The sequence below is a fragment of the Mustela nigripes genome, chromosome 13, assembly GCF_022355385.1.
Source record: "Mustela nigripes isolate SB6536 chromosome 13, MUSNIG.SB6536, whole genome shotgun sequence".
Taxonomy (NCBI): domain Eukaryota; kingdom Metazoa; phylum Chordata; class Mammalia; order Carnivora; family Mustelidae; genus Mustela; species Mustela nigripes.
This window is the reverse complement of record NC_081569.1, coordinates 35,890,070-35,908,179: the sequence shown is the minus strand read 5'-3', so window position 1 is coordinate 35,908,179 and position 18,110 is coordinate 35,890,070. Positions and strand designations below refer to the sequence as shown.

General features: G+C 34.3%; 1 protein-coding gene across 1 annotated transcript in view; it reads left to right on the top strand.

Annotated features, from left to right (window-relative positions):
- PYGO1 (pygopus family PHD finger 1) overlaps window positions 1-11,967 on the top strand; it is a 29,336-nt gene extending 17,369 nt beyond the window's left edge. The window contains exons 2-3 of the mRNA XM_059371968.1: window positions 2,608-2,693; window positions 3,709-11,967. Of these exons, the coding sequence (XP_059227951.1) occupies window positions 2,608-2,693; window positions 3,709-4,833 (1,211 nt within the window). The 3' untranslated portion in view covers window positions 4,834-11,967. The remainder of the gene's footprint in view (window positions 1-2,607; window positions 2,694-3,708) is intronic.
- Window positions 11,968-18,110: the final 6,143 nt, after the last annotated feature.

Genomic DNA, 18,110 nt, shown 5'->3' with positions numbered 1-18,110 from the left:
GCTGTTTGGCATAATAAATGAGGTAAAAAAAAACAATGTTATTTTGTTCTAGATGGCTAGCCAGAACAGGGAATACCTTTCCAATTATTAGAAGTATTTCTCTGTGTCTTTCAATATAGAACTTTTGAAAGTTTTTATTTATACTGATATTGTGTATTTTAAAAAATTTATTGCTAGCTAATTTAGTTTAGTTTTGTTCCTATAGGTGAAAACTTTTCTTCTATACTATCTTATGACTGGTTTTAGTTTGTGTATAAAAAGCACTCTTATGTTTAAATATTGATTTAACATCCAGAATCCTTACTGAATTTTGTTAGTTTTTTCACTTTGTTGTTTATAAGCTTCTCTAAATAGCTCTTCGTTGTTTATAAGCTTCCCTAAATAGCTCTTAGAGAAATCGGTTTCACTTGTTGTTAGGTGGGAGTCTTTGTCCAACACACTTATTTCTCTTTATTGCCAAGTACCATTTTTTTTCCTGAACTATTATTGTAAAAGACTAGTCTCCCTGCTTCTAACCCTGTCCCATCACCAATTCATTCTCAACACAGTTGCTAATATAATATTTTAAAAACTTAAATCATATCACTTTCCTGCTCATAACCCTTAAGTGATCATTCACTGTTCTTCAGATAAAATTCAGATTCCTTAGTATAACCTACAAGGCTTTGTGTCTTAGTCTGCTTGGGCTTTAAGAACAAAGTATTGTAGACTGGGTGGCTTAAACAACAGAAATTTATTTTCCAGGTTTGGAGGCTAGGAAGTCCAAGGATAAGGTGCTAGCCAATTCACTTCCTGGTGAGTGCTCTCTTTCTGGTGTGCAGATGCTCACCTTCTTGCCCGTGTCCTCACATGGCCTTTCCTGTGTTTGTACTCCAGAGGGAGGATGGAGAACATACTCTTCTTTCTCCTAAGGCCACTAATCACATCAAAATGGCCTGACCCTCATGACCGGAGGTAATCTTCGTTACCTCCCATGGGCCCTACACCCAAATACCAGCATACTGTGGGGTAGGTCTTCAAAATAAGAATTTTGGGGGGACACATTCAGTCCACACTGCTCTAAATGATCTGATCCCTGCCTATCTCTTTAACCTCTTGTAGTGGCATTCTCCAGAGTCCCTTCAGACACTGGCCTCTTTTAAATTTCTCAAACACATTGTGCTTCTTTCTTTCTTTCTTTCTTTCTTTCTTTTTTTAAGATTTTATTTATTTATTTGACAGATCACAAGTAAGCAGAGAGGCAGGCAGAGAGAAAGGAGGAAGCAGGCTCCCCACTGAGCAGGGAGCCCAATGCCAGGCTCAATCCCAGGCTCGATCCCAGGATCCTAAGATCATGACCTGAGCTGAAGGCAGAGGCTTTAACCCACTGAGCCACCCAGGCGCCCCACATCGGGCTTCTTTTTACTTAAGAATCTTTACACATGCTGTTCTCTGCCTAGAGGCTCTTCCTTAGGCTGTTTAAATGAGAGATTTTTTTGTCCTGTAAGTCTCAGTTTATTTTTTAATTTTATATTTATTTTTATTTTTATCTTTTAAGTCTCAGCTTAAATTCTTTCTCAGAATCCACATACGTGAGCATGTCTCTTCTAATTGTCAACTCACTGAATCTATTACAAATGTGTATCTACGTATGTATACATACTTTTATTCTTCTGTCTACTTTTGTAATGATCAGAATCCTCCATAATTGTTTTCCAGCAGAAAAAAATTTTGTTGATATTTTCAGATCATGTCAACTCCATACTTTTTGGGTTTTATTTTGGTAAAATATATATAAAATAAAACTTTCCATTTAAACCATTTTTAAGCATACAAATCAGTGACTTTAATTTCATTCACAGTGTTGTATATTGATAAACTTTTTTTAGCCTCTTTACTTCACAGTCAAGCTTTTGCTTTTGCTTCATCGTATACTGTTGAGAAAGTAATACTCACGTACATTGTTGTACTTTGACAATACCTTTAAGAATTTAAAGGTATAAAATTTAATGCCATAATTCAAGTTCTAGGAATGATTTGTATATGTATTTAAGACACCTATACATAGATTTTCATTGCAGACAACAAAGGTTTGTTCACATCAGTAGGGAAGGAGCTAGTTTAATGAATTATGGTATAATTATACCACGAAATACTACTCAGTTATGAGGTGATGGAGCAGTTCTGTAGGTAATTACATGGAATGATTTCCAAGAAGAAAGCAAAGTGTAGAGAGCATTGTTGTATAGTATGCATGCTACGGTTTGTGTACTCCCCGCAAAAGATATTACGCTGGAATTTTGCTAGATTATCTTTTGAAAGATAGAGCAAAAACTGGTGGTTGCCTCAAGGATAAGAAACCAGATGACTAAAGCTTCAAGGGTAGGATGGATACTTTCTCACTGAAAGAATAATAAAAATTACTGTGGGAGTAGAGATGAATGTTTCTGGCTGAAACTATGGGGAAGACTGTTTGAAAAACAAATTTTTTTTTTAAAAGCTTGGTATTGCTTTTATCTGATAAAAATAGAACATATATTGACAGCTAGTTATGATAGATACTGCTGTGAGAGATGTAAAATGATTTTAGTTACAAGTGGAAATGTTATTATTATTATTTTTTTTAAGGTGGTGATAGTGGACTGGATGGGTTAGGAGGACCAGGTGTACAACTAGGAAGCCCTGACAAGAAAAAACGCAAGACAAATACACAGGTAAATTAACATTTTCTTTAATAATGGTTTTTGTTCACTGATAAGATCAATCTGATGAGGTAAATTTAAATTTGGTCATGGGTTTGTTTCCTATCCTCTTCATAACCTAACTGTGAATTCTACAGTGATTTTTTTTTTTTTTAATTCTGCAACTAGTGGCTGATGTTGGCCTATAGGTCTAAAGTGAGTATTGCAAGAAAGAAGTGTAGGCAGACAAATGAAAATGCTTGTTCTTAAATCTAACTTAAAAACCATAGGTAACTGTAGTTCTACTAAAAGATTGTAAAATCTGGGGATACAGGTTTAACTTGAAGTAGTGTTCAGCTGTTAACAGTAATTCAGTAGTACATACGTGTCATTAAGCAAATGTGGTGGAAGAATCTTTTGTGTATAACCTGTGCTTAGATAACCATTATAAGAATAGGATTCTGTGCTTTTATCCCTTATAAATTTGAAGCACTCTTTCTATTTTAAGGACTACGAGAAAGAAAGATGTGTATTCAGATTATTTCCATTTTGGCCACCATCTGTTAAACTTCCAGCGTGACTAAAACTGGAAGTTTATTTTTCCATTCTGAGGCCAAGAGCATAGTGCTTGGGGAATACTTTAATAGCTACTCCCTGAAGTTAAGCTAACAAAAAAACTTAGATCCTGTTTATTGTTACTTAATTTTATGGTTTAAGTGAAAGGTTCCAGAATTACAGTTAAGCATATTAAATGAAAGTTACATAATGAAGCTTCTTTTGAAGCTTAAATACATTTGGAATTTGAAGTAACAATGAGTTTGAGCTCAGAAAAGTATACCTCCTTTCCTTTCTTAAAGAAAGAAGTCTACACATTTTAATCATTAAATATAAATATGAAAACTATTTGGAATTGAAAGGTCAAATGAATTAGATTTTCATAAACAAAGCAAGAGAAATTTGATTAAAGCTAGGTTGTTACATGTTGAGATAACAGTTTTAATAACTTCTTTGATCGAAACATGTCCTTTACTCTACATTCTCATTTCAGGGGCCTTCTTTTCCTCCATTGTCTGAGTATGCTCCACCACCGAATCCAAACTCTGACCATCTAGTGGCTGCTAATCCATTTGATGACAACTATAATACTATTTCCTATAAACCACTACCTTCATCAAATCCATATCTTGGCCCTGGTTATCCTGGCTTTGGAGGCTATAGCACATTCAGAATGCCACCTCACGTACCTCCAAGAATGTCTTCCCCATACTGTGGTCCTTACTCACTCAGGAATCAGCCACACCCATTTCCTCAGAATCCTTTGGGCATGGGTTTTAATCGACCTCATGCTTTTAACTTTGGGCCACATGATAATTCAAGCTTTGGAAACCCATCCTATAATAATGCACTAAATCAGAATGTTAATATGCCTAATCAACATTTTCGACAGAATCCTGCTGAAAACTTTAATCAGATTCCTCCACAGAATGCTAACCAAGTTTCTAACCCTGACTTGTCATCTAACTTTGTCCCTGGAAATAATGCAAATTTTACTTCCCCATTAGAATCTAATCATTCTTTTATTCCTCCCCCAAACACTTTCAGTCAAGCAAAAGCACCACCCCAAAAACAAGACTTTAGTCAAGGAGCAACCAAAAATACTAATCAAAATTCCTCTGCTCATCCACCTCACTTAAATATGGATGACACAGTGAATCAGAGTAATATCGAATTAAAAAATGTTAATCGAAATAATGCAGTAAATCAAGAGAATAGCCGTTCGAGTACCACAGAAGCAACAAATAACAGCCATGCAAATGGGACACAGAATAAGCCGCGACAACCCAGAGGTGCCCCAGATACCTGCACCACTGAAAAAAGCAATAAGTCCTCTCTTCACCCAAGCCGTCATGGCCATTCTTCTTCTGACCCAGTGTATCCTTGTGGAATTTGTACAAATGAAGTGAATGATGATCAGGATGCCATCTTGTGTGAAGCCTCTTGTCAGAAATGGTTTCATCGGATCTGCACTGGAATGACTGAAACCGCGTATGGCCTCCTAACTGCAGAGGCCTCAGCAGTATGGGGCTGTGACACCTGTATGGCTGACAAGGATGTCCAGTTGATGCGCACTCGAGAGACTTTTGGTCCACCTGCAGTGGGCAGTGATGCTTAATCACCGGCATTAACTAAAGGGTCCCCTCCCCCCGTGTCTTACAGAGAGGTTCAGTGACACAGGGTTTTAATGTTTTACATTATTTTTTTAAATGCACACACAAAAAGATTATTTACCTTAGTTTTTGTTAATATTCTACTTCATTACCAGTGCAAATTTTATATTGTCCTTGTTTGCTATCTTAAATGAGAATAATGTATATGGGGGTGCTTTAGAAAGTACTATACTAATAAATGTTAGTTGGTGTTGTTGTTGTTAATCATAAACATAAAAAAGCCTCTTGAAGCTTCAAAATAATATATAGCAAATGTAGGCAAGTTTTGACTTTAGAAAGTTAGAATCATTGAAAAATGTACATTGCAGAGCTGAACTTTGGTAATATTACATTAAATGGTTCAAAAAATTTTTCAAGAATCTACTTGACATGTTTTCAGGAAAAGATATGTGTAGCTATAACATGGAAAAAAGCATACATTTTAATGGATGTTTAAAAAAAAATAGAGTATGTTACCAGATTTCTTCCCACTCGGGTCTTTGAAGTTAGTGACTTTCCTATTTTCAAGTCAGTCTTTTCAAGATGTCTGTTTATACAGATATGAGACAGAAGTTAGCATATAGTAGATGCTTTGTAAGTATTTGTTCATTAAGTTGTGGATTGTACCACATGAAATTGCTAATATTAGATCAGTTGAAAAAGGACTGCAGTTAGTAGAGTTGAAGTGAAATATGTTTCTAGTTGTGCTGTTTAGAATTACAATAGTATTATGCTCTTCATTCAGTTTCCTTCGATTATTGAGTTGTTTTATTATTGTTTTCCAGAGAAATAAATAACATAGTGTCTTCGGAAGAATTGTGAATACTTCTTTTAACACGATTTGAAGCCAGGACATACTGCACATGACATAGGTGGAAACATCAAGTTGGCCTTTAGAAAGCTCAGCTGGTGAGACCTGCTCAGTGGTGGTTTGAAAAATCTTGTTCTGGGGATTTGGATTCAAAGACAAGCCTCGGGGGAGATCAGAATCCATTTTGAGCAAAGACCAATTAAGAGCCAGGGTGAAGCTAACTTACAAACAACAATTTCAAGGCCTTGAAGTAGATAGGAGTTTCTGTTGTGACTGGGGAAAGTGTAACGATGGACTCAAGAACATCCTCCTGGGCGATGATCAAGAACAGAGACAGAGGTGTACTTGCTGAGACTTAAAACAGTGACCGGTGACCAAAAAACCACACAAAAAAAGAAACAAAATACACCACAAGATACTGTTTGAGGATTGATAGCAATTCATACAATGGTTGGATGTTGGTGAAGCTCCCAAACTTGCACCATCATTATCATTGTGACCAAAAAAGTTCTGAAGGCCGCGTAGGGATCTGCAAAAGAATAATTAATTACTACTGTTTAAACCCTAGTAAAGCAGCAGCAGCAGCAGAAGCAGCAGCAGCAGCAGCAGTGTCTCGCCAAGAAATTAAAATTGTGCATGAAACTCTTGATTAAAAAAACATTTTTTGGTTAATAAACATGACCCTACACTTTTACATGACAGCACTTGACCTCGCATGCCACAAGCCACTAAAGCAAAATTAACTGAATTGGGATTTTAAATTTTGTCATATCCATTATAGTCATCAGACCTTTATCCAGCAAACTACCATCTTTTTCATCATTTGAAGCTTTTTTTTAATAAACAACATGTTCTCCAATTAAGAAACAGTAATTGGAGGGATATGAACAGTTTATATAGTTGAAGACATGACAAATTTTATAAAAATGAAATACTTAATATCCTACTAGAAGAAAACTATTAATGCTCATGATGCATATTTTGATTAAATAAAATTTATTTATTTTTTTTTTCATAATTAAATGGATTTTAATACATTTTTCTTTTAAATTTATATTCTCAAAGACAGCAAATGGATTGGGAAAAAGATCCAAAAAATACAAATCCTAACAAATTGTGTCCTGCATATATTACATTTTTACCAAGACTGCTAACTTCTATTTGGATTAATTTTGTATGAGCTAAATATTTCAACTCTAATAATAGATAGTATTGTTCCTGATATTTTGGAAAAGGAACAAAACATGAAATCTAAAATTTTTGAACTCTTGGTTTTTGATCTCACACCAATGATCCTTTGATGACTTTTTGTCATGAAATACAAACAAAATTTATTTTTTTAAATAGTGTTTTAATTTTGACCTACAAAAACAGCAATTTCATATGGTACAATTTAGTAGAAGGTTTTCTCCATTTACCTGTGACTAGTTAGAGGTGAGTACAAAATATTTTCAATAGAGCTGTAAATTATATATCTTTACAATTTTAGGAAATGAAATGATATAAACTCTTATACTAGGTACTCCTTCGTGTGAAAACTTTACCAATTGAAGCAGGTGAAAATGCAGTATTTTTGGCTGACTCTGACTTTTGATGTATTTAGAAGCATTTTTGAAGATTCCATGTTGCTTACTTTATATTTGAAGTACACGATTTTCTAAATGTTTAAGGACCTACTTATGTTGTTCTTGAAATCTTGAAATCCTAGTGAGTGCTGGTTTTGAAGACACTTCCAGTGTCTTCAGGAGTTAACATTCTCCATGGTAGTACTTGAGTTGTACTTACTGTTAGAATTGATTATGCATTTTCTTAAGCCATCTGTTGCTTACAGTTTCAGTAGTAGTTTTGTGAAAGTGAAGTAACCTCTCCCAAGCTAGTCTAAAGGTACTTGATTTGTAATGTGGTTCTTTTCCATTTCCAAATAGCCATTTTTGAAAACTTACAAGTGAATTTTTATTCAAGTATTTAGATCTTCTGAGCACCTTATTTAAGTAAGTCTGTAAATATTCAGAGAAAAACCCGTGGTTGACTGACCGTGAGTCACAGGTAAACTATAACCATAGTTTGTGAGTGTTTTCATGTATTCAAATTACTTTTCTTAACTAGCTCCACATTTGTCTGTATATGATTACTAAGTCAAAAATTAGATGTTTTTTGATAGGAAAAGTGATAAAGTGTAAGAATGTCCAATTTGACCCCAAAAGGCTATTATACAAATTGATATGGCTTTGTTAGGACAAGTGATGAGCTACCCTAAACATTTTCAGATATTCAGTAATGAAAAGAATTGTACTTAGGTAGAATAATCTTCCAGTAGCATTGCACCATTTTTTATATAATCCTTTTCCTTCACTGAAGGCCTCATCTCACATGCGCACATACACCCAGAGAGATACACATACACAACTGAGCAGGAAAACATGGTTTCTCCCATATTCTCAAGTTTTGTCTAAGTTCAACCTGGCTAACTCTCAGCAGCTAGGCTTTCTCGTGACAGCTAGATTACTGATAGTTTTAAAGCATCTATTCCTTTCCCAGAACTTGCTTTATTCATTTTACTAGAGAATTCCTAGTCTACTTACTTGTTGAACTGCTGGACTCACTAATGCCGAAGTAGCTTAGTTTGTAAAAGAAAAATTATTCTTCAGATAGAGTGCTTAGAATTAGTTTTGTGATTGGTGTTTTCCTTTGGTGCGAAATACTTTTAGAGTACTGCTATTAGGATTCTTGTTACCCAAATTAGAAGATTATGTACATAAAGCAAGATTTTCTTCTAGTGGGGCTTACTCTTCCTGGATTAACACAATATAAAGAAATCTGATTTTTTTTTAAGCCTTCCAGCTCTGCCTACTGGTAGGAAAAAACCTCAGTAGTGTGGGTCACCATGAATTCTGCTGACTTTAGTCATCCAAATAAGTATCAGGGGTCTTCATCTAGAATTCTTTCAAACTTGTTTGTCTTGAACATATTAAAAGTGCTAGTACTTATTGTCCAGTGTATACTATAGTAATTGTATTTAATAGTAAAAAAAAAAAAAAAGTAAGTAATAATTTTTTTAAGGGAGCGCTAAAGAATTTTTGGATTTTTTTTTTTTTTACAGTGTATAGAGGTTTCATATGCATGAACATTCGTGCTATTTTGATTTTTTTTTAATTAAAAAGTTCAATTAAGAGCATCCAGGCTCCCAAATGTCATTTGTAAATAGTGGTTTGGAACATTATATAAAATGATTAGATTGTTAAGAAAGCTGATAAAGGCTTATTTCAACCATAATGTAGTTAACCACTAGTATCATGCTGAGCACTGAGTTTTCTTTAGGGAACCAATCAATGTAGGAGGTAGAAAGAAACAGGGGTCTTTCCTTTTTCCTGGTGGGATTCAGGAAAGCTAGGTTTCTTGGTGTTAGTGTTTCCTAGTTGTCCTCTTACCATCCTAAACCCTCCAGTGGAATACTATATAAGCCAACTTGCCTTTTCCCTTGCCGGATGCTCTGTGCTTCAAAATTTCATCTTTTCTCCATTCAGAATTCCCATTTTTTCCCCTGTGGTTATGGCTGGCTAGATTTTAAGAGAAAAATGTTTTCCACCAAGATGTGAATAGTGAAGAAAGTGGGATTAAACATTTTTAAAGACTGCTTATTAGTTCAGAATGAATTTTTATCTAATAGGATTTCAGACAATATGACCACATCTCAGGCACTGTGGGAAGCAGTATTTTTTATTGAATTGGTAGATGCCTCTTGAGAGTACTTACCAATTTCCTTTAGATTGTTGGGACTTTTTACAGTTTTTTTCCCTCAACTTATGAACTCAGAGGTTTTTTTCTCATTTCAAAATTAGTAGCTTCCCCTTTCTCCCTATTCTGTTTATCCAATAGAAGAGTATAGAAGTCACATCTGCATTTTTCTAACTCTTGGTACAGAGATGGAAGTTTAGAGGTACTCCTGGAGTAGGGAGACAAGGGCTGGCATTAACAACTCCCTTGACATACAGTCTAGGGGAAATGAGCAGTGGCTATCTTTAAGCCAGATGTGAGTTCATCAGAGGCTGCCTATATTTCTTTGACAATTTTTAATGAAACCCAATGGATAAGCTTCATCTTGATCATAGTTTGTCAAAATACATTACTTGCAATTATATTAAAACTTATTCTAAAGACTTGTACTTTTCTTGTTCTGTAGGTGACATAGATGATGTTGCTTGTTAGTTAAAATATCTTTTATAAAAGAAAGTCCTGCTTCTTATCATGATGTATGTGACTTAAATGACTGTTTCATATTAAAACTATTTCTTCCTTATGTACTGTTTACATATACCTCTTTTTGGGATATTAGTTCAGTACTTTTATACAAATCTGAGTGTGTTCCACATTGGTGACATGTATTTTTGCAGTAATTTTTCGTTTTGTTCTTAGAGCATGTCTAAAGTAACACATGCACTAGTGCTGTGGTCTGTGGCAAAATTACTGTAATTCAAATTGGAAAATAAAATGTTTCCAGACTTTGTCCAACATTTATTCCTATGGCGAAGGAAATTACTATGTAATACTAATTATTTCTTGTGCTAGTATGTTTAAGCTACTCTATGAAGTATGTGAAACATCAATATTTATGGATTAGTAGATGGCCTGATGTTTTGAAATGGGAGAGAGGGTAAAATTTGGTGTTAGCAATTCATAACACTAATAATACAATAAATACTTCTTAAAATTTTGATTTTCCTTTCACAGTTACAACTTATCAAGGAATTAATATCTTAATTGTGAATATTAGGATTTTTCTTAGCCTTTACTATTAAAATTATATACTAGACCTTGAACCTAGTCTGATCTCTTCCAACCAAAAAAGATACTATTCATTTCACCTTAACCAAAATAAGTAGAAATACTAATCTTCATTTGTTAAAAAGCAAGTATGATACCATACAAGTCCTATGATTTACTTAGAATTTGTAACCATTGATACAAGGACTTGAGTGGTGGTTGCTTTGTATTATCTGATGAAAGGTTTATTAATAAAAGTCATAATCAAGATATTTTAAAAAATGTTTAATCTTAGGAAAATATTAAGCTTTATAGAGCATTTATTTGAGAATACTATTTTAAAAGCATTCTCTTGTCTTTAAAACAAATACCCAAAAGAAATACCCAAAAGGTAATACTTGGCCAATGCAAATTGTATATTTGAAATTGTATACTTGAAAGCAAAAAAAAAGAATGCTTATGAGTGCTTAAACTGCATATCTTTTTAAAGTATTCAAATTTTTAGACTTTTATCAATTCAAACTACCCTGAATAAGGTTTTACTATATTAGTGATATATATTACAAGATAAATGTTTACCTATTTATGTTAATGATATCTCTATACAGCATCATTTTTGGCATGGATGTTGTGGTGTATTTTGTACATTTAATTATCAGCTATTAATAAGATTGACATAGCAATAAATCTGATTCAGTTCTCGATATTTTAAAAAATGCCATATACCATACGATGGCACAATTCCATTATATTTGATTTGAATGCCCTGTGTTTACATGGGTCTATTTTGGGGTTAAAAATTTAGAATTACATATTAGGGATTCATCTTTTTCCCTGGCATCTTCACATATAATCACTGAGAAATGAGTCTCTTTCTATTTAAGTCATAGAGGTTTAAAGAAGTATTAGTATTAAATGATTCATGAATTGCTTTGTGGAAAAATTTAAAGTATGAAATGATGAGGTTACCCCCAAATTGTTTATTTTCTTTGTATGGTTTTGTACAGGTTACAGTTTTCAGAGAAATAAAATTGGCTTGGTCACTAATTGAATATAGTGGATAATAGTTTGTCTAAGGGCTTCCAAGTGTTAAACCAAAAATTCTCAATTCTGAATTACTTTTTAATAATTAATAGTGGTAAGCCAATTTTTTCTTTTTATTTTAAGATCTTTAATTCTTATAGTTTCCTCCTTTTGATCCCTTTCTTTCTTCCTCAGACATCATGGTAGAATTTAAGAGAAGTTTAACTTATCTTCCGCATTTTAGTTTTTTATTCTCAGATAAGTAGTAAGACGAGTAGAGGTTCTATTGTCAAAACAGTCCATGTTATTGTTGGCCATTCTTTCCAAGGTTCATACAAAATGTCATTTGTGCATTGTATAAAGAATGTTATTTATCAGTATTTAGACCTAGTATTAGTAGAAATTATGTATGGCAGGCTTTCTTGAACAATATGTATTGTAAGTTTGTTCCTATAGTGTTATGCCTCAGATTCTTTTAAATAAAGCTAGTTTTTAAAGAGAAAAATAACTTTTTTTAAAGTGCTTGATTTTCAACAGGACAATCTTAGGTTATAGGTATGACAGTCTCGGCTTTGGGCAGGAAATGTTCCAGGAAACATTTACCAGAGCAATAGCCTACAATTTTCCAGGAATTTAGTTTTATACTGAGGACCAAGCTATTACTTTTGGACAGGCCTAGTTATATGCATTCTTTCCCCCCGCCCCATGAAGTTTATACATAACACTGAGTCCTGAGTTTCTCTTTAAAAATCTGAGCATAACCCGTCTCTGTCTTGATTTTAACAGATTAGGACTTCAGTTCTGTTAACAGAAAATTAATTGGAGAGGAGTTCTACAACCTCAGCAGCTTAACAATCTCTGAAACGGAGACACCACTGTAGCAATATTAAGATCAGATCATGTTTACAAAAGACCTCCAAAATTTGTTGGAAAAAATCATTAGCTGTCTAGAATCTTACATGGAAAGATGCATGTGAATGTGTTGTTGCAACTTGGCATAAGAGGTAACAAAAATAGCAATAAGATAAAATTACATCAAGATAAAATTTGAATGCATGAAAGTTCTACTTAAATATATGGAAGGGGATGCCTGGGTGGTTCAGTCATTTAAGTGTCCAACTCAGGCTCAGCTCAGGTCTTTTTGTTTGGGTTGTTTTTTGTTTTTGTTTTTAAGTAGGTTCCATGCCCAGTGTGGAGCCCAAGGCAGGGCCTATTTCATGACCCCAAGATCATGACCTGAGCTGAGATTAGGAGTTCGATGCTTAACTGGCTGAATCATCTAGGTACCCCTCAGCTCAGGTCTTGATCTAAGGGTTGTGATAGAACGTTCTAGCCCCATGTTAGGCTCCATTGGGGAGTGTAACCTACTTTAAAAATCAGTCAATTAAGTAAGAATTAATAAGGAATAACATGGAGGACATTAGGAGAAGGAAAGGAAAAGTGAACTGGGGGAAATCGGAGGGGGAGATGAAACATGAGAGGCTGTGGACTCTGAGAAACAAATGGAGGGTTTTGGAGGGGAGGGAGGTAGGGGGTTGGGTGAGCCTGGTGGTGGGTATTATGGAGGGCACATATTGCATGGAGCACTGGGTGTGGTGCATAAACAATGAATTCTGGAACACTGAAAAAAATGTAAGATTAAAAAAAAAAGAAAATTCCATCTCCCAACCAAACCCACTAACCTTCTTTCAATGTAAAAACATCTGTCAAATCAATCACACACGTTAAACAAATCTTAATATTAAGTTTAAAAAAAATGAATTACAAATTAATGGAAGAATGGGGTGCGTGACTGGCTCAATTGGAAGAATGTGGGGCTCTTGATCTTGGGTGGTAAGTTTGAGCCTCATGTTGGGTATAGAGGTTATTTAAATAAAACCTTTAAAAATTTATTAAACTAAAGTATATGGAAGAAAAAAATCAATAAAAATGTGTTTATTTTACCTGTTGTAGAAGAGAGAAAGCTATACAGAGACTTCTGATCAAATAACATCTTGAATGGTTGCTCTAAAACACCCCCTCTGTTCCAAACATAGTATGATAAACATAAAAAGAGAAAATCGGGTTCAAAATTGAAATATATATTGAGGGGCAAGAAACAAAGGAAGACACCATGAACCATGCTGAAGCAGCTGCTTGCCCGACTCTAGGTCCAGAACAGAAGTTCTAATCTGGCAGGGTAATGAAATCTAAAAGTGCTACTCTGTTTCAAAACTTGTGAGATGTGATAACAGTACTAGAAGAGAAATGTATACATTTAGATAATTTTTGAGCCCAAATATAATGAACTAAGCACTGATCTCAAGAGGATAAGGGGAAAAAATCCTAAGGAAAGTAGAAGGAAGAAAATAATTTTAAAAACAAGAAATAAAAAACGGGAGAGGAATAATAAAACCACAAACAGGTTATTTAAAAGAATAATAAAATCAATGATCCTCTGATGAAATGAAATTTTTTTTAATAGCAGAAATAACAGGAATGAAAAGGGGGACCAAAACAGCACTGTTTGGGTGAAAGGCCAAGTTAGGATTCCTCTCCCTTGCTGCACCACTTGCGAAGGAGACTAAGCAGCAAAAGCAAATGATATGTGTGTGGAGCTCCAGCTCATGGAGGAAGATGTGGGCCCAAGGTGGGCAGAAGTGCCCAGTTTGCAGTTTGCTCAGTTGGTAAAGACATCAGTTATCACCAAAGAACTGGCACAGTGAATCAGCACTGGCTGAATTGGGGTTTCCAGGCCACAACTTGGAGGGAACTTAAAACTACTAGAAAGGATGAACCCTGAGGAAAGAAAGAAAAATAAAATGTAAAAAAAGCCACTGTAAATAAAGGTTTCAAATTTGTGAAGAAACATAATGATAAGATGGCTAACCAACACCTTGTGGAATTGTAATCCACCCAAAATGAAAATAATAGAGTAGACTGAAAAGGACTTTAAGAGAAGTATGTTTTGGGATCCTGAAAGCCAAACTAAAGAGTAAAAACTGCAGTTACAAAATTTGGTAAGTAGACATTCATCTATTCAACATTTATTGTTTTTTATGTGTAAGGCCATGTTTTAGATGCTAAAGTACAGCAGTAAATCAAACAGACAAAAATTACCACCCTCAGGAGATTATCATTCTAGAGAGAATAAGTGCTATACACAAAAAAGGGCACGAGTTAGAAAATGCTGAACCTGGTAGGGCAAGAGGTGAAATTCTTAATTTTTAATATCTCAATGAAGAAGTTAGGGATACTATCATACAGATGACTGGGGAAGAAAATTCCAGGCACAGGTAACAGCAGATACAAGGATCCTGTGAAAAGAGCATGCTCCTCAAAGGAGGCCAATATGCCTGGAATGGAGTGAACAGCCCATGCGTCGGGCTCTGAGATCAGCCAGGAGTCTGCTTGAGAATTCTTTCCCTCGGCCCCTCCCCTACTTGCACACGTGTGTGTGTTCTCTCTCTTTTCTTTCTCTCTCTCAATAAATAATCTTAAAAAAAGAAGACGTTACTGAAGCGTTTCAGAAGAGAAGGATCATTCTGACCCCTGTGTTGAAATAGATTCAAAAGGCAGGGAGTTGAAGAAAGAGGACTAGTTAGGAAGCTATTATAGTAATTCATGTGAGATATAATGTGATTAGAACCACAAAGATAACAGTGGAAAGAGTGAAATGTGGATTTTGTTTGGTCTTGATTCAAACAAAATAACTGTAAAAACACATGACTGGGGAGATGTGGACTGGAATCCTAAAAAACTGATGTCACTGAAACGGAAAATGGATTCGAGATTGCCAGAGGCAGAAGGGTGGGGGTTGAAATGGGTAAAGAGAGTCAAAAGGTATAAACTTCAGTTATAAATAAGTTCAGGGGATGTAATGCACAGCATGGTGAGTAAAGTTAACAATACTGGTATATATATATGAAAGTTGCTAAGAGAATAGATCTTAAAAGTTCTCATCATAAGAAAAGATTATAATGATGTGAGGTGATGCATGTTAATTAAACTTATTGTGGTGATCATTTCACTATATATATATATATATGTATATATATATATATAATCATCATGATGTACACCTGAAACTAATAAATGTTATATGTCAATCATATCACAAGAGAACTGGAAAAGTATTTCTGGTTACACATTTAAAAAATAAAAGGCCAAAAAGTATTAATAGAAGAACATTTCATAATTATAAAGGGAACAACCCACCAAAATGATAAAATAATCATGAATACATATGTTTACAACAGAGACTCAACATACATAAAGCAAAAGACAGAATTACAGGAAGGAAAAGTAGCAATTGTGTGAGATCTTTTAAAAATTTGTATCTGAAAATGATAGCTCAAGTATATGTTGTATGTTAAAGAATAAACACATACCAAGATGAATTTAGAATATTTAACCAGATGTGCCAAAAACAACAGAATTTTATTACTTCACATAAAATGAACTTTGAAGATAGATAGTTTCAGGACTGGTTAATTCATCAACTCAATATCAGGAAACCATGTAGCTTTCTCTATGATTTTCTTGGCTTTCCTCTCATGATTGAAAGATGGTTACCACTGCTACATATATCATTTTCTTACAGAATAACATCCAAAGCAAGCAGAAAAGGAGGCTCATGTTGCTCTATTTTTGTGAAAAAGGAGGATCCTTCAGAGGTCTCCAGCAGCCTTTCCCTTCGAGAAATAGGAATCATTAGTTTAGACCAAACATGATTCTTCCTTTGGAGCTAGACCCAACTTTTCTGAAAATATTGCCATCTAATATGCAAAGAAAATAAAAGAAATAAGGAAAAATATGGAAACAAGGAAAATAAGGAGAAAAGGAGAATGGTTTTGAGATAAGCAACCAATAGCACCTGGTCCCAAAATGAACAAGCTTGAGCTAGTGAAGAACCTGTCACCAAACAAGAAATACACATTCTTTTCAAGCATTCAAGGGATATTTGCAAAATTTTGCCTTGTCCTAAGTTATAAAAGAAGTCGCAACACATTTCAAAGAACTTTTATTATGTACACTGTGTTGCCTGACCAAAAGGTAACAAAAAGCAGTCTATATAGTATATAAGAATAACCTCTTAAATAACTAATTAAAACAGAAGTTGCATAATATTTAAACCTAAAGACAATTTAAATACTACGTATCAAAACTAAAAGCATAGGTTTAGAATATAGAAAGTTACAAGGAACCTCACTCCCACCCTAACAAAAAAAGAAGTTAGCTAATCTACAAAACTGTAATTTTACCTAAGATCATCAGAGAGCTGATTTCAAAAGCTATAAAATAATTTGAATATCACAGGGGGACAAGCCTTTCCAAGGAGAGATGCAGTACGTAAACTGTTTCATGGGCTGATAGACTTGTGCTAACAGAAATGTCAAAGTTCTTGAGGTAGGATTAGACCAGAAAGAAACTACACCAAAAAATTAGGAGTGTTGGAAATGGTAAAAAAAAAAAAAAAAGGTTAAATATAGAAGGCATTTTTTTCTTTTTTTAAAAACTGCTTTGACCCACACATATTCAGTCAATTGGTTTTTGAAAAGTTGCCAAGATAAGTCAGTTGAAAAATGATTCTTTAACAAATGATACTGAAATAATTAGATAACCATATGCATTTAAAAAAATGCCTGGACTTAACACATATGGCACCATATTTTTAAGAAACTCAAAATGGAACTCAAATTTAAGACATTTAAAACTATAAAACTTTTAGATGAAAATAGAAAGACTTTGTGAATTTAGGTTAGGGAATCATTTCTTAGATAAAAATCAAAAGGGACAAATATTTTGAAAGTTGATAAATTAAGCTTTACCTAAACCACAGAAGGTGAGGAAATATTTGAAAAACATATCTGACAGAGGACTTGTATCCAGATATACAAAAATTGCTTACAAATCAAAATAAATATAGAATATTTTTTTTAAAAATGATTAAAATATTTTAACAGGCAATTCATGGAAGAGTGAAATGAAAAAAAGCACATGAAAAGACGCTCAACTTCATTTGTCTCGAGGGAAATGCAAATAAAAAGCATAAGAGAGGGGCGCCTGGGTGGCTCAGTGAGTTAAAAGCCTCTGCCTTCTGCTCAGGTCATGATCTCAGGGTCCTGGAATAGAGCCCCGTGTTGGGCTCTCTGCTCAGCAGGAAGCCTAATTCCTAATTCTTTTTGCCTGCCTCTCTGCCTACTTGTGATTTCTGTCTGTCAAATGAATAAATAAAATCTTAAACAAAAAAAGCATAAGAGATACCAATACACCTATTAGGTTTGCTAAAAAATTCTCGTTAAAATAGTGCTAATAGCAATTGTACCTGAATAGCAAAATAGTTGAGACTTTTGATATTTTGCCGGTAGGAATGCAATGTTTGTACTTTTGAAATAGTTTGGCAGTTTCTCATAAAATTAAGCATACACCCACCGTAGGACCCAGCAATGGAATTTTTCTGTTGTTTACTTTTAACCCCTTGCTAACCTGCTAAACTGAAGCTGTAAGATTCTTATGTTTTGCGGCATCTGCAAGTGAAAAAAGCCTTAACCTCTGTTTGTGTCTGTGAGATACACTCCTACCTCTGGCATGTATTAATAAATGATAAAGCTCTTAAAATAAAGGTGCACTATTCTGATTGATTTGCAACAATTGTCCCATCTTCCC